General features: G+C 41.9%; 1 protein-coding gene across 1 annotated transcript in view; it reads right to left on the bottom strand.

Annotated features, from left to right (window-relative positions):
- lekr1 (leucine, glutamate and lysine rich 1) overlaps nucleotides 1-18,410 on the bottom strand; it is a 114,500-nt gene that overhangs the window by 67,313 nt on the left and 28,777 nt on the right. The window contains exon 4 of the mRNA XM_013131369.4: nucleotides 955-1,032. Within this exon, the coding sequence (XP_012986823.3) occupies nucleotides 955-1,032 (78 nt within the window). The remainder of the gene's footprint in view (nucleotides 1-954; nucleotides 1,033-18,410) is intronic.

Here is an 18,410-nt window from a genome sequence, read left to right as displayed (position 1 = left end):
GACAGAGGATGTGGAAAAGTAGAACGCAGAATAGAACATTCTGTTATTCCAAGAACAGTTTTGAAAGAACGCACTAGGTTAGAGCGCACTGAACTCATTCAGAAACAAACTCCCAACACACACTCATTGACACACACTAGTGCTCGCTAATACACATTCACAAACACATGAATATAACTATGTTATTAATCTAAGCTGGTGGCTTTTCAGAGTGGAGTGGATTTATCTTATTATTTTTCTGTATGATGGGAGCAGATGTAGATGTTAACTTTAGATATTGGATGCAGCTTAAGTTGAAAAAATGAAGTAAGGTGTTCTTTCCCTCATTTCTGATATCTGTGAGTGTTTTACCTGTGTGTGTGTGTGTGCACGCGCGAGTCAGCGTACATGCTTGTCAAAGTGATATTTTATGTCAGATGATAGGAAGATATGAAGGACCAAAAAAGAGTCAAATCTGTCAGCAGTTCTAAAGCTAGGAATTTCAGGGGGTTTGTGGAAAGACCAACTTCAAAGCAGTTAACGCACCAATTATTAATAGGCCCACCTTGGTTTAACATGAATGAAAATGCCTAAAGTCTACAGCATAAATAACAACAGTCTTCTCTGTAATTTGTTTTATATTCCAAAAGGTTTTTTAATTTGCTTTCAGAAAAGGGTACATCTATCTTGTTTTCTCTGTTTTCCACGTCCCTCTAACCGGGCAAACAGTTGTTTCCCATCAGCCCCAGCCTTCCTGTTTTGCTATTGGTCAGGGAGCGACTTGTCATTCCAGATAAAGCAGGCCCAAGCCAATGCTATTCTTTTCCTTTTGTTTGGGTCTTCCCTTCATCCCTCTCTTTTAGTCTTTCTTTCCTCTCCCCTCCCTCTCTTCCGACAGTACACATCTCTTCTGGCAGCTGATAGGTCCCCTTGTTTTCTCCTTCTGCTGTTTGTCTCATTCAATAATGTCCTTACCTGAGCTGTTGGCTGCCTTCTTGCTCTTTTTTCAGCAGTCCCTCTGTCAAGTCCTGCTTCAAACCCACACTTTTTAGACTAAAGAGAGAAAGAGAGAGAGAGAGAGCATGAGAAAAAGAGATTATCATTGCCTAGTTATAGTTCTGACACAAAGTGAGCAAGAGTAAAAGTGAATGAGGGGGAAACGGAAAGAAAGAAAAAAGTAATGTACATTGGGAATGTTTGCAATTGTGGCTCTTAAGAAGACATGAGGATGAAAGGCATTAAGATAAAACATTCTGTCCAACTCATAGATTCCAGACTTAACCAATGAACCAGAACATAATAACACAGAGAGCACAGCTCGCATCACCCAGCCACACACCACAGCCAAGAAGGCAGTCAGGCTGCATGTTCTTCACAGACTTAGACAGACACCACAACAAACCTTGGTTGACAGTGCTGTCAGGCTCAAGACAGAGACAGTAGAGGGAAAGAGATAAAAGAGAGAAACAAGGAAACCGAGATACGGAAAGAGAGGCAAGAAAAGACAGACAGGGAGAGATAGAGAGTGTTTGATATTGGAAAGTTCCACCAGTCTTTGTTCGAGGCTTGAGTGATGTGTTACTGAGAGCTCCATAGGGCAAAGCATATTGGCCAGGCATTGTCAGCAGGGATTTTCATGACTCACCATGCTCTAGCAAACCCTCAGGCAGGTTGGGTGCCTGCAGAAGCTAACTGAAGTCGTCAGCTGGGTGAGCATGTCCTTACACGCACTGATCTGACTGACTTCCTGGTTGGATGTGCGGTGAAGAAAATAGCAGAATGGCTTGGCACGGATGCCTAGGAGGAATACATGCAGTGATCTTCAACTCACCAGAGCCTGTTGACAGTTGCTGTGACCAGACAGGGTCCGGATAAAATTTGATATACTTTTTTTTATTTTATTAAAAAGCATATACAGTCAGAGTAGCATATGTCATATCATTTTGGAATGTATTTGAAAATGTAAGTTGTTTTGGCATGTAAAATAACCTATAATAATTTTATCCAGTTTCTTACAGCAGGAAATCAATACTGCAGCAACAGGAAAATGTGATTATGATTATTATTACTATTATAATGAATTTACATCTGTTTGTATGTTTTTAATACAGTCAGTGAAAAGTAATAACTTGAAATAATGTTAAACTTTAAGGGGCCATTCACTCTAGGAGACCCTTAGGATGTTTGGCAGATTTTCAGGTCAGTGAGATTTGTTTCACACATAATGGCCAAGAAGGACCACAGGAATTGATTTGCTGGTTAAACCAAGGACTCTAGTATGTCACATCGAGTATTGTAGGGCAAAAGCCTGCATGTTATGTCAAATGTGCTACAAGTCGTTTTGTGTGAAGTTGAGGTTGTCCTTGTCTGATAGCCCTTGGATGTCTGGATTTGCAATCCTGCTCTGACCCAGTCCCACCTCTAAAGTGGGACTATTTTTCAATAGTTTGTTTTAATTCTCAAAAGATCGCTAGCTAGCTAACTAACTAAAATCATGCTACTTAATGGCTTCTTATCAAGACTGAGGTTGGATTCAAATTTCTTGGAAGTGACCTTACTTGGTGTTATTGAAGCATAAATTAAAAAAACTATAGTAACTACAGTGGGGAGAAACACGTATTTGATACACTGCCAATTTTGCGAGGTTTTCCCACTTACAAAGCATGTAGACGTCTTATCATAGGTACTCTTCAACACTGAGTAACGGAATCTAAAACAAAAATCCAGAAAATCACATTGTATGATTTTTAAGTAATTAATTAGCATTTTATTGCATAACATAAGTATTTGATACATCAGAAAAGCATAACTTAATATTTGGTACAGAAACCTTTGTTTGCAATTACAGAGATCATACGTTTCCTGTAGTTCTTGACCTGGTTTGCACACACTGCAGCAGGGAATCTGGCCCACTCCTCCATACAGACCTTCTCCAGATCCTTCAGGTTTCGGGGCTGTCACTGAGCAATACAGACTTTCAGCTCCCTCCAAAGATTATCTATTGGGTTCAGGTCTGGAGACTGGCTAGGCCACTCCAGGACCTTGAGATGCCTTTTACGGAGCCACTCCTTAGTTGCCCTGGCTGTGTGTTTCGGGTTGTTGTCATCCTAGAAGACACAGCCACGACCCATCTTCAATGCTCTTACTGAGGGAAGGAGGTTGTTGGCCAAGATCTCGTGATACATGGCCCCATTCATCCTCCCCTCAATACGGTGCAGTCGTCCTGTCCCCTTTGCAGAAAAGCATCTCCAAAGAATGATGTTTCCACATCCATGCTTCATGGTTGGGATGGTGTTCTTGGGGTTGTACTCATCATTCTTCTTCTTCCAAACACGGCGAGTGGAGTTTAGACCAAAAAGCTCTATTTCTGTATCATCAGACCACATGACCTTCTCCCATTCCTCCTCTGGATCATCCAGATGGTCATTGGCAAACTTCAGACGGGCCTGGACATGCGCTGGCTTGAGCAGGGGGACCTTGCGTGCGCTGCAGGATTTTAATCCATGACGGCTTAGTGTGTTACTAATGGTTTTCTTTGAGACTGTGGTCCCAGCTCTCTTCAGGTCATTGACCAGGTCCTGCCGTGTAGTTCTGGGCTGATCCCTCACCTTCCTCATGATCATTGATCTTGCGTGGAGCCCCAGACCGAGAGAGATTGACCGTCATCTTGAACTTCTTCCATTTTCTAATAATTGCACCAACAGTTGTTGCCTTCTCACCAAGCTGTTTGCCTATTGTCCTGTAGCCCATCCCTGCCTTGAGCAGGTCTCCAATTTTATCCCTGATGTCCTTACACAGCTCTCTGGTCTTGACCATTGTCTGATTGAGTGTGTGGATAGGTGTCTTTTATACAGGTAACGAGTTCAAACAGGTGCAGTTAATACAGGTAATGAGTGGAGAACAGGAAGGCTTCTTAAAGAAAAACTAACAGGTCTGTGAGAGCCGGAATTCTTACTGGTTGGTAGGTGATCAAATACTAATGTCATGCAATAAAATGCAAATTAATTATTTACAAATCATACAATGTGATTTTCTGGATTTTTGTTTTAGATTCCATCTCTCACAATTGAAGTGTACCTATGATAAAAATGACAGTTGTAAATGTTTTGTAAGTACGAAAACCTGCAAAATTGGCAGTGTATCAAATACTTGTTCTGCCCAATGTACTGAGACCTCTCTAGCAATTTTTATTGCAAACCACATATGGTGTCTAAAACTAAAGTGTTGACATAACAGTTGTAAATGTGTGTTAAAGTTATTCTTTGCTAGCTTGCTATAAATGTGTATGAATTTGACCTGTTCAATTTGTTGTAGCCACATTTTGGGTACATCGGGGCACTGGGCTACTGTACCTGTATCTCCAAATTACAGATAAAATAGCCAGCAAAGAACACCACATGGGCATGATCAACAATTTTTATAAAGGAATATCTTGTTTTTTAGCATGCTAGACCAAATTTTTCACTTTTTGCTTTGAAGAATCATCCAGACAGTAGAGGAAAACATCCATTTAATTTGGCTGTCTAGTTCTGTCCATGAGCCATATACTGCAGGGGCCGGACACACCAAAATAAATGCTTTCAAAACGTTCCCACAACAAACTACACAACCAACCTCATGTCTTGGAGGTCTATAAGGACATGCAAAACACTTCACTACTTCCTCTATTACAATCATAAACTGTGTTTACTTCCTGCGTAGTCCTTGTCTCTGAACTCATTTGCAAATCCCCACAATGCTAGTTTCGCATTAACAACAAAATTCCACAAAGCCTGGTTCTAAAGTCCATTACAGTGTTGATGCCACTTTCTAGCGCCACACAGTTTAATCATTATTTCAGTATGTGTAGCCACAGTGCCTGTGAAGATAAGAGATCACATGCCTACTCCATAAAAAATTGTCTTCAGAATTGTTTGTGGTGGTGGTATAGAAAACGATTTAGAACAGAACCTTTGACCAAAACAACTGTCTGTATGATACTTCAACAATAAAAGCAGATGAGGTCCAACATTATAAAAACTGAAATAACCCTTCAAACTGTTTTTCTGTTTTGCTTTCTATTTTAAGCTTATTTTCTGATCAGCAATTTGTTAGGTGTTATCTATATTTTGTATGAATGCTGGACCTTGTTGTACTTCATGAATAGATGAATACAGAGAAAGAGGAAACTTCCGGATTCTATCTCGAAATGTAAATTGTGTTGAGATCAGGATTTATTATTACAACACAAATGCTTAATTGATAACATTAGTTAATTAGTACATTAAATAGGTGAGCAGTTGTGAAATTCTCTTTTAAATAGACTACAAGTGTTTATTTCCTGCAAAAACAGGATCATGTTGTTGTACAAATATATCCACTCTGAAATTCATAGATCTATGGATGACATACATAATATCAAAAGAACACTCTGAACCATGTTTAGAGGCTGTGCTTATTTATATTTATTTTGTTTACAAACATCATAGTAAAAAAAAAAACTTATTTCCAGTGTTTTTGATTGGATACTATGGTAATCAGGTATACATGAGCCATTTATAAGTTTGCATCTTCAAGAATCAATGGATAACTATTGTTACATACGTTTAACAAATGTATATAGCAAATACAGATTGCCCATTTCATATGAATACAAATATTTCCATACAATACATACAATTTTAATAACAATATGCTGCCTCTACTTTACATTGATGTCTCAATAAGATGTCCTGATGTCATGTTACATTCTAACATGAACCAGAAAAACATTTCCTTGCATCCATAGCTCTATAAATGTGAGAGTGGTAACATTTCTTCAGCCTTATTCCTCAGTGGTTTACCAAAAGAGTGATGCGGTAGATGCGCCTTTATATTTTAAATAATTAATAAAGGAACATTTAATCACATGGATATCATGATACTTCACCGGCAGTCCCAGTGGGGGAACCTTTCTTGTGGCCAGGGAGAGACATTTTTAATTCCAGGACTAACCGTAGTTCTACAGGGATAAAACCAAAGACAGTTTTCCCCGAAACCAAAAAACTGTAACACACAGGAACTGTCAAAGAACTCTAGGTAATAAAACTGTTCAGTCAAATATAATACAGTACCATACATCAATATACACTCACCTAAAGGATTATTAGGAACACCTGTTCAATTTCTCACTAATGCAATTATCTAATCAACCAATCACATGGCAGTTGCTTCAATGCATTTAGGGGTGTGGTCCTGGTCAAGACAATCTCCTGAACTCCAAACTGAATGTCCGAATGGGAAAGAAAGGTGATTTAAGTAATTTTGAGCGTGGCATGGTTGTTGGTGCCAGACGGGCCAGTCTGAGTATTTCACAATCTGCTCAGTTACTGGGATTTTCACGCACAACCATTTCTAGGGTTTACAAAGAATGGTGTGAAAAGGGAAAAACATCCAGTATGCGGCAGTCCTGTGGGCGAAAATGCCTTGTTGATGCTAGAGGTCAGAGGAGAATGGGCCGACTGATTCAAGCTGATAGAACAGTAACTTTAACTGAAATAACCACTCGTTGCATTGTTACCACTGTGCAGGCTGGTGGTGGTGGTGTAATGGTGTGGGGGATGTTTTCTTGGCACACTTTAGGCCCCTTACTGCCAATTGGGCATTGTTTAAATGCCACGGCCTACCTGAGCATTGTGTCTGACCATGTCCATCCCTTTATGACCACCATGTACCCATCCTCTGATGGCTACTTCCAGTAGGATAATGCACCATGTCACAAAGCTTGAATCATTTCAAATTGGTTTCTTGAACATGGCAATGAATTCACTGTACTGAAATGGCCCCCAAAGTCACCAGATCTCAACCCAATAGAGCATCTTTGGGATGTGGTGGAACGGGAGCTTCGTGCCCTGGATGTGCATCCCACAAATCTCCATCAACTGCAAGATGCTATCCTATCAATATGGGCCAACATTTCTAAAGAATGCTTTCAGCACCTTGTTGAATCAATGCCACGTAGAATTAAGGCAGTTCTGAAGGCGAAAGGGGGTTTAAACACACTATTAGTATGGTGCTCCTAATAATCCTTTAGGTGAGTGTATACTCACTCAAATTCTCACTCAGAATTTTGCATACCCTTGGAGAATTGGTAATATATGTACCATTTATAAAGAGAACATGAGTGAGCAGGCAAAACACATTTTTATTTCTTATAGGATTCATATTCAAATGTAGGTCATAACAGAAAGGTACAATCATAAAACAAAACATGGCAACAAAGAAAAAAATTAACTGACCCCTGTTCACAAGTCTGCGTACCCTTAGTTCTTAATACTGTGTATTGCCCCCCTTTAGCATCAATGACAGCGTGCAGTCTTTTGTAATAGTTTTCTATGAGGCCCCGAATTCTTGCAGGTGGTGTAGCTGCCCATTTGTCTTGGCAAAATGCCTCCAGGTCATACAAAGTCTTTGGTCGTCTTGCATGAACCGCATGTTTGAGATCTCCCCAGAGACTGTGATGGCCACTCCAGAACCTTCACCTTTATCTGCTGTAACCACTGGAGGGTCAACATGGCCTTGTGCTTAGGGTCATTGTCGTGCTGGAAAGTCCAAGAGCATCCCATACACAGCTTTCCTGCAGAAGAATGCAAATTGTCTGCCAGTATTTAATGATAACATGCTGCATTAATCTTGCCATCTTTCACAATATCCCCATGCCGTTAGAGCTCACACACCCCAAAAACATCAGTGAGCAACCCCCATGCTATACAGTGGGGATGGTATTCTGTTCACTATAGGCCTTCTTGAGCCCTCTCCAAACATAGCGCTTATGGTTTTTGTAAATATTTGAGTATATGTTTTCATGTGACAACACTGAAGAAATTACACTTTGCTACAATGTAAAGTAGTGAGTGTACAGCTTGTATAATCATGTTTGTTAGAAATCAGCGGCTACGTATAGTGGTCAAATAATGTAGAACCCGTATCAAATCAAGGGAGAGGTTCACTCAAGTTTATTGGTAAATTGCAGCACAGATGTCTTTCGGTTAACGTTCCATTGTCTTCTCACTGTAATGTTAGTTGCCAGCTAGCCTATATATTAAGGGTGTTTCTACCTAGCACAGATCATGTTTCTAGAAGTTAACCCCCCATGCCAGATAGTCACTGTAAACATTCCTGGGGTTATCAAAGCTCAACCTACAGAGAGATAATCTAAATAGAGAGGTTTCTGTTGTTCTCATCTAGGCACATCCCCTTCCAGTGAAACATACATTCACATTGTAATTGTTAATGCTCAGATTCCACAGGAATACTGCCCTGCAGCCCAGTCCCCGAAGGGAGGGGATCATGCTCTGCTTCAGTATATCACAGTACATGTTGGCATTCATGGTTCCCTCAATGAAGTGTAGCTCCCCAGTGCCGGCAGCACTCATGCAGCCCCAGACCATGACACTCCCACCACCATGCTTGACTGTAGGCAAGACACGTTGTCTTTGTAATCCTCACCTGGTTGCTACCACACACGCGTGACACCATCTGAACCAAATAAGTTTATCTTGGTCTCATCAGACCACAAGACATGGTTCCAGTAAACCATGTCCTTAATCTACTTGTCTTCAGCAAACAGTTTGCGGGCTTCCTTGTGCATCATCTTTAGAAGAGGCATCCTACTGGGACGACAGCTATGCAGACCAATTTGATGCAGTGTGCGGCGTATGGTCTGAGCACAGACAGGCTGACCCCCCACCCCTTCAACCTCTGCAGCAATGCTGGCAGCACTCATACATCTATTTTGCCTGTTCTGAGTGGAACCTGTCCAGTTAAACCGCTGTATGGTCTTGGCCACCGTGCTGCAGCTCAGTTTCAGGGCCTTGACAATCTTCTTATAGCCTAGGCCATCTTTATTTAGAGCAACAATTATTTTTTTTCAGATCCTCAGAGAGTTCTTTGCCATGAGGTGCCATGTTGAACTTCCAGTGACCAGGATGAGAGAGTGTGAGAGCGATAACACCAAATTTAACACACCTGATTCCAATTCACACCTGGGACCTTGTAACACTAATGAGTCACATGACACCGGGGAGGAAAAATGGCTAATTGGGCCCTATTTGGACATTTTCACTTAGGGGTGTACTCATTTTTGTTGCCAGCAGTTTGGCTGTGTGTTGAGTTTTTTGAGGGGACAGCAAATTTACACTGTAATACAAGCTGTACATTCACTACTTTACATTGTATAAAAGTGTCATTTCTTCAATGTTGTCACATGAAAAGATATAATATAATATTTGCTAAAATGAGTGCGGTGTACTCACTTTTGTTACATACTGTATATATATGTACAGCTCCGGAAAAAATTAAGAAACCACTGCACCATTTTCTTTCCTTTCCAAAAAAGTTGAAAAGGAAAGTTTTGAATGAGGAACAGAAGCGTTCAATTTGCAGTGGGTCTCTGTAACCCTTCTGTTACTCCCTCCAAACCTTCCTTTTTGACTTTTTGGGAAAGGAAAGAAAAAGGTGCAGTGGTCTCTTCATTTTTTTCAGAGATGTATATAGATATGCATACATACATACACGTACACCTACACACAGATGCTATCACTTCCCAAAGGAAACGGCGCACACTTACACGACTGTCCACGTGATGTAAAAGAAAACAGGACTCATCAGGCCAGGCCACCTTATTCCACTGCTCCCAGGACCAGTTCCGACACGTGCGTGCCGACTGTAGGCAACTTTAACGGTGAACAGGGGTCCTCATGGGCACTCTGACCGGTCTGTGGCTACGCAGCCCCATGTGCAGCAAGGTGCGATGCACTGAGTGTTGTGACATATTCCTCCTGTAAAATCCATTAACATTTTCTGTGACTTGTTACACAGTAGACCTTCTGTCGGTTCAGACCAGATGGGATAGCCTTTGTTGCCCTTGGTGCATCAATAAGCCTTCAGCGCCCAACTCCCTGTCGCCGGTTTGTGGCTTGTTCCTCTTCAGACCACTGTCAGGAGCACTCCACAAGCCTTGGCGTTTCAGGGACGCTCTGACCTAGTTGCCTTTTCTGGAACATGTTGCTGGCATCAAACTCAAAATGGGCAAAGATTTTTCCAAAAACAATAACATTTTTCAGTTTCAACATTTGATATGATGTCTTTGTACTATTTTGAATTAAATACACGGATTTAAGGATTTGCACATCACGGCATTCTGTTTTTATTTACATTTTATGCAGCGTCCCAACTTTTTTGTACAATGGTACAATGACCCACAGCACAGCTCCAAACTATTCAAGAACTATTTAGTGAAGAAGCAGTCAGCTGGTATTCTGTCTATAATGGAGTGGCCAGCACAGTCACCAGATCTCAACCCTATTGAGCTGTTGTGGGAGCAGCTTGACCGTATGGTATGTAAGAAGTGCCCATCAAGCCAATCCAACTTGTGGGAGATGCTTCAGGAAGCATGGGGTGAAATCTCTTCATATTACCTCAACATATTGACAACTAACATGCCAAAGGTCTGCAAGGCTGTAATTGCTGTGAATGGAGGATTCTTTGACAAAGTTTGTAATGTAATTCCAAAGCTACATACAAGCTATATTTTCATCAAAAATTGTTTTCTGGTAGGTTTAAAATATTATTGGTGCCTTCATTTTTGTGAGGAAGTTGAGAGATGTGGGTGTGTACTTGTACGTGAATCAGTGCGTGTGCACATACAGTGAAGGAAAAAAGTATTTGATCCCCTGCTGATTTTTTATTTTGTTTGCCCACTGACAAAGAAATGATCAGTCGATAATTTTAATGGTAGGTTTATTTGAGCAATGAGAGACAGAAAAACAACAAAAAAATCCAGAAAAACATTGATTTGCCTTTTAATGAGTGAAATAAGTATTCGACCCCTTTGCAAAACTTGACTTAGAACTTGGCAAAACCCTTGTTGGCAATCACAGAGGTCACACGTTGGCCACCAGCTTTGTACATATATCAGGAGGGATTTTGTCCCACTTCTCTTTGCAGATCTTCTCCAAGTCATTAAGGTTTCTAGGCTGACGTTTGGCAACTCGAACCTTCAGCTCCCTCCACAGATTTTCTACGGGATTAAGGTCTGGAGACTGGCTAGGCCACTTCAGGGCCTTAATGTGCTTCTTCTTGAGCCACTCCTTTGTTGCCTGGGGCATAAGTTTTGGGTCATTGTCATGTTGGAATACCCATCAATGACCCATTTTCAATGCCTTGGCTGAGGGAAGGAGGTTCTCACCCAAGACTTGACCGTACATGGCCCCGTCCATCATCCCTTTGATGCAGTGAAGTTGTCCTGTCCCCTTAGCAGAAAAACACCCCCAAAGCATAATGTTTCCCCCTCCATGTTTGACGGTGGGGATGGTGTTCTTGGGGTCATAGGCAGCATTCCTCCTATTCCAAACATGGTGGGTTGAGTTGATGATAAAGAGCTCGATTTTGGTCTCATCTGACCACAATACTTTCACTTCAGATGGGGCTGTACATATGAAAGGGGATCAAATACTTATTTGACTCATTAAAATGCAAATCAATTTATAAAATTTTTGACATGCGTTTTTTTTTATTTCTTTGTTGTAATTCTGTCTCTCACTGTTCAAATAAACCTACCATTAAAATGATGGACTGGTCATTTCTTTGTCAATGGGCAAACGTACAAAATCAGCAGGGGATCAAATAATTTTTTCCCTCACTGTACTTGTACATGTGTGAGACGGCGGTCAAGCTTTTGGATTTGAGAAAATCTAATCGTTTGTGGTAGCCTGCTTTATAATACACTAATCAGAGAAGTTAAATTTGACGTGTTGTCACGAGCAGAGGGGACAGGGTTTTGTGTCTCCGCCCGCTCAGCCAACGCGCCCCCTTTTCGGTCCTCTAGAGTTTGTATGTCCGAAACACACACCTGCAAACACATGAACAAAGGCACTCCGACGTTCAATAACCGCTCTTACACTGGCTTTACCAGTGTAAATACTGAATGTGTGTGCCGCTAATCCTGCCTGTGTGAATGACTGAGCGTGAGACAGCGTGTGAGTTTCAAAGTAAATAAGTTGTGCATGTAATGGAGCATCTGCATGTGTGTGTGTGTGACCGGGAGTTAGAGGCTATGCGTGACCATAAGAGCCTTCTGCAAGCTTGTTTGTGAGCCAGTCTGAATGAGAGTGTGTGGGTGAATGCGTGTGTTACTGCTTGTGCTTACGAGGGACAGTAGCTCAGACTCCCACTGTTCATCCATCTGTCCTCGCCGGTCCCAAAGCCAGATCAGGGAGTACATCGCCCTGGGGAGGGGTAACGCTGGGTTTGTGTGTTTGCACGCGTGTGTTACACAAATGGTAAGTTAAATCACTATTCTTTTGGGGACTCACAACATTATTTCTACACCTAACCCACTCTAGCATTCCTACACCTATCCCTTAACATAAACCTCACCTTAAAACCACACCCCCAACATGAACCATGAACTTAATTCTAATCTCTAACTTTTTTTTGCTTAACTTAAGCCCTAAGCTTTAAATAGCCTTTTCCTCATGGGGATTGGCAACACCCCCCCCCCCCCCCCCCCCCCCACCACCACCATTTTAAAATCCTTGTGGAGATTTTTGATCCTTACATTGGTTGCAAAACAAGGACACAGACAGACAAACAAACACATACACAAACACACACACACAGAAGAAGAAACTTTTATCTTGGACGGGTACTAGTTTAGTAGTGGAATTCAAATGTAGTAATCTTTTATTTCCTCCAGTTTCCAAGATCTACCCAAATATATTTTTTTACCCTTTATTTCAGCTATTTGATCCAGTGCTCTCTGATGTATCTCTGATACAATGGGCTGTTTTCAAAGCCTGGTAAATAGGTTGTTCCAATAAATTGACGTGTCTGCATGCAATTTCAATGTGGCACAGGACAAACCAACATGTAATTAATACTCCAGTGAAAGCTACTCTAGTGTAGGCTGTTGCTATCAGTTTCCATTTTGTACACTTGGCACATATGAGCATTGCGGGGTCTGTTGTCATGGTTTCCAAACAATATTCTGAAATTATCAGGTAGAATGGCTGTCTGCTTGTATGTTTCTATAATGAGCTCACAAATCCCATGTAAATGTGATTTATCTCTCTGTCATAATCAATAAGTTAGCTAACGAAACAAATGAAAGGCTATGGTAAATAGTTTTATCACGTCTGTGCTGCCATTGCTGAATTACTGCAAATTGCTGTGGAATAAAGCTTTTCTAAATGACTTCAATATACACATAAAATGTAGCAAACTAGCGACAACTAAAACAATGTTTATACATGTTTTTAACTTTGAGTTGCCTGTCATGTTAGATTAACGTAAATCAAATGTTTAATGGGACAGGGTTTATTGGGGTTAAATATACTAAGCTGTCACCTATTTTTTATTTTTCACACAGAAATGAGGCACACAACAGGAAGTTCTGGTTTTCAGGGCGAATGGACAAAAATCTGTGATGCAACTTGGCTTTTAGACGTTAACAAGTCATCCCTCTGTCATTCAGGATTGGTCCAAAGGGCGCAGAAGAGACCCTCCCAGATATGATTTCCTTCCTCCTGAAGATGCTTATGTAGTTTCAGACGTTCCTTTCTAGCCAGTCCAAATAGGTCAACACTTTCATAACACTGAGTTTCATATCAGAAGACATTGCCCTGTTCCCAATGTCACTGCGACATCGCTCCACTGACATGTCACTGCTTTAAAACACACAACAATAAATGTGCATCCAGAAAACTGTTCATAACTGGTATTTTCAGACACATGTTTATGTAGAGGCCTTCTAAATTCCAGTTGGGTCTGCTATATCTCTTTAAGGCTTTTTAAGGCTCTGCTGGTATTTTCTTTCTGTCATCATTAAAGCAGACTTAAAAGCATTTCATATCAAAGCGTAATCTGTCGTCTGTGTGTTTTGGTGTGTGTGTGTGTGTGTGTGTGTATCAAACAGAGCTGGCAGGGTTTGAAGAGGGTTTTGATCAGTAGAAGGGCAGGAGATTCAAAGCTGGAAGTCATTAGGTGGTCCAGACAACTATTACACACAGAAACACACAACAACAAATCTTAGACACACACACACACATATGACTGCTCTCATTAATAAATGAATACAAGATTGTTGAAAGTAATCCGCAAACATTTTGTGTTTGTATGTGGATGTGGGTTTTCCTGTCACCTGTGTTTGCATTTATTTAGTTTTCATGTTGCATTGTCTGGCAACCATGATGGACACCACAGTGAAGACTCAGTATTCTTCAAAATCAAACAGAGGACAGCAACACACACACACACAGATATCACATCTTTGCAGGCCTCACAGCTCTCGAATCCCAAAGACATGAGAAGCTGTTTGGATTCCAGCAGTTTAATTTGAATACAAAGTCATATGGCATCAACCTTACTGGTGTATTTCAGTGAGTGGAAAGCGTGTGTGTGGATCTATGTGTGTAAAGTGTTTTTGTCTGTGTGAAATGTGTTGCTGCTGGCAGCAATAGAGCTGTTGTTGTGATGTTGTCTCCGTTGTCATGATTCTCGACGGTTCCTCACTGAGTCGGACAGCTTTTCAAAAACATGGGCTCCCATAAAACTCAAAGACACTCATTACGTACACCAACACTCCGTCATACACACCCACACAGATGGGTTACATAATATACTGTAAATGTATTGCAGTCGCATGTACAGTGCCTCTCAAAAGTATTCACCTCCCTCGGATTTCAGCATGGATTTAATTAGGAGTTTGCACGATCAACAAAAAAAAGTCCATGATGTCAAAGTGAAAAATAAAATCTACAAATTGTTCAAAATGTATCACAAACAAAACAGAAAACAACTGATTTTATAAGTATTCACAATCTTAGTCAATGCAGTAATATGAGTCGATAACAACAAAAGTCTCTACCAGCTTTGCATATCTGGAAACCTTCTTTGCAAAATTGCTCAAGCTCTGTCAAGCAGGATGAGGACATTTGGTGAACAGCAATTTTCAACTCTGTCCACAAAGTCAATTTGACCGAGGCCCAGGCTTTTACTAGGCCACTCAAAGACATTCACAGACTTGTCCCATAGCCATTCCAGTATTGTCTTGGCTTTGTAATTTGGGTTGTCATCGTGCTGAAAGATTAATCTTCGCATCTGGGTTGTTGACTGGGGAATTGATTGTCCTTAGCATGTGTGCACCTGGGAATACGTACTTGTTAAGGAAGCAGTGTGATAAGACTAAGAACGGCTTGGCGGGATGGGCCTTGAGGAAACGTGTCAGGTTTTCTTTAAGGAAATCTCTGTAGTTTGTGTTATTTTACTAAGTTGCTAGTTCGAATTCTAACGCTGGTCAGATGTTCCTTGTCCTTCTCGGGCACTGAACATGTTAACTCCTTAAATGTTTACAAATTCGAAGGGGTTAAAAGTAGACATCACAATTTCGTTGGGCCTTGTGTGGAAAAACAAAACATATACTGTTATGTATCATCAAAGATCAACAGTACCATTTGTGTTTATCTATTCTGGTCCCAGGCAATTCCCAGCCCAAGTGGAATGATCTCACTGGGGCTGAGGGAGCTTCACCACACACACACACACACACACACTGTACATGAACAATGCTTATTGTTGTATTGTTTGTATGGCTGCTAAGGGTAACAAGAAATGAAGATATAACCACATGACTGCAAACAAAATTGAGCATGAAGACCACGGCTGAAATGCTGTGTATTCATTGGTCGTATATCATCATCTACACCCACCACCCCCCCCATACTCCCACCACCCTGCAAGCCTTCATATTTCACTCACCATTACCGCAGGCTCTCGCTAATGTCGTCTTAACAACAGTCCATGTCTCGGTCAGATACAGTATATCGGAAGAGACAGGATGTCCTCCCACTACTACTGTGGATATGGGCAAGAGTACGACATTGTCTGTTTATGAGTCATTTACCCGCTGCTGAGTCTTACAGTGGAACTCCTACACAGGACACTCGAAGGGTAACGCGGAAATGACACACTGAGGCGTAACACAAATGAGACTGGTGTGATGGACAGGGAAAACTCCCAAAGCCGCCGGTTCACATTGCGTCCCCGGTCTGGTCCTTGGAGTGGGCACAAACCCGCTGACTGGTGTCTTCACAGAACTCTTTATCTGTCCCTGTCACAGGCTGTAGTCCCCACTTGCTTAAACGACACCATCATCGCAGTGCCCAATAAAAACCAATGTAGCGCCTAACTGACTATCGCGCCGGATCCACTCGTCCATAACTTCATGAAGTGCTTTGAAAGGATTGTCCACATCAAACAGGCATTTCAGAATAGCATTATATTGTCGATGAAAACCATTGTTCCGTCAAAAAGTCGTCACCAGGTTAGAGCGCTACATCTGTTCACCAGTCTGTGAATGGATACCGGACCTTCTGATGGGCCAACCTGAGGCTGTGTGGAGGCCAGTGGCATCGTTAGGCCTGGCCGTCCGGGGCTTTAGTGTCTAGATCTTTTATGAATAGCTAGCATGTACATCGACATTTTCCGCATGTACATTCAAACCCCTGTACTTTCTGTCCCGGGTGGGCGGTCTAAGGGGTGGTCTGCATTGTGATCCTAGCGACGCCTCTGGTGGAGGCCAGTGCTCACCCTCATTCACTTTACATCTAGATATTTGCCGGGTCCCGGAGTGGCGCTGCAATCCAAGTCCCTGTCTCGTGGTACATTAAGGCCAAGTGTTAAAATCCTTGTTGCTGCGTACCGGCAATGCCCTGGGACCAGCGCACGGTGACACAATTTTCCTCAGCGCGGCCCGGGGTAGACGGGTGGATGTTGATGAAAATAACCGTTGTTGACTGGGCAAGGGATAGTCCTCAGCATATGTGCACCAGGGAAAACATAAGAAAGCAGTGTGATAAGACTAAAAATGGCTTGGCAGGACATGCACAGAGGAAACATGTCTCAGTCTTCAACTGCCCGGCACCAACTGTAAAGAGGTTGTGACAAAGCAAGGCCATGAACGTGAATTGGAAAACGTGCAGAAAGTGTGGAGAAAACATGCAGGAAAAGAAAATTCAGAACTGCCTTAATTCTACGTGGCATTGATTCAACAAGGTGCTGAAAGCATTCTTTAGAAATGTTGGCCCATATTGATAGGATAGCATCTTGCAGTTGATGGAGATTTATGGGATGCACATCCAGGGCATGAAGCTCCCGTTCCACCACATCCCAAAGATGCTCTATTGGGTTGAGATCTGGTGACTGTGGGGGCCATTTCAGTACAGTGAATTCATTGCCATGTTCAAGAAACCCATTTGAAATTATTCAAGCTTTGTGACATGGTGCATTATCCTACTGGAAGTAGCCATCAGAGGATGGGTACATGGTGGTCATAAAGGGATGGACATGGTCAGACACAATGCTCAGGTAGGCCATGGCATTTAAACAATGCCCAATTGGCACTAAGGGGCCTAAAGTGTGCCAAGAAGACATCCCCCACACCATTACACCACCACCACCAGCCTGCACAGTGGTAACAATGCATGATGGATCCATGTTCTCATTCTTTTTACGCCAAATTCTGACTCTACCATCTGAATGTCTCAACATAAATCGAGACTCATCAGACCAGGCAACATTCTTCCAGTCTTCAAATGTCCAATTTTGGTGAGCTCGTGCAAATTGTAGCCTCTTTTTCCAATTTGTAGTGGAGATGAGTGGTACCCGGTGGGGTCTTCTGCTGCTGTAGCCCATCCGCCTCAAGGTTGTGCGTGTTGTGGTTTTACAAATGCTTTGCTGCATACCTCGGTTGTAACAAGTGGTTATTTCAGTCAAAGTTGCTGTTCTATCAGCTTGAATCAGTCGGCCCATTCTCCTCTGACCTCTAGCATCAACAAGGCATTTTCACCCACAGGACTGCCGCATACTGGATGTTTTTCCCTTTTCACGCCATTCTTTGTAAACCCTAGAAATGGTTGTGCGTGAAAATCCCAGTAACTGAGCAGATTGTGAAAAACTCAGACCGGTCCGTCTGGTACCAACAACCATGCCACAATCAAAATTGCTTAAATCACCTTTCTTTCCCATTCGGACATTCAGTTTGGAGTTCAGGTGTTCCTCATAATCCTTTAGGTGAGTGTAGATGTGTGCTTTAACTTTATTGATAGACGTCAAGCACTTTTGAGATCAGGTTGCACAACTACAATGTTGTTTACAGGCCAGACTGTCAGACATGTTGTTTGAACCTGTCTCTGTCAAACCGGAGACCGTTTAAATTATGTTTGATGTACACTTAACTGTAGATTACCTTCCGTGTAATTGTCACTCCGTCTGCTGAACGTACACACCCGCGCAAACATAAACACACACCTGTCGTGTCCAGCTTGTCAACGAGCCACTGTGAGAGATAACATAATTACATATGCATGGATTGGAGGGGGTCGATTCTTGAAGATAAAAGGAGAGGACAGACGCAC

This window comes from Esox lucius, chromosome 1, assembly GCF_011004845.1.
Source record: "Esox lucius isolate fEsoLuc1 chromosome 1, fEsoLuc1.pri, whole genome shotgun sequence".
NCBI lineage: Eukaryota > Metazoa > Chordata > Actinopteri > Esociformes > Esocidae > Esox > Esox lucius.
Note: the sequence above shows the minus strand (reverse complement) of the source record. Positions and strands in the feature narration are given on the sequence as shown.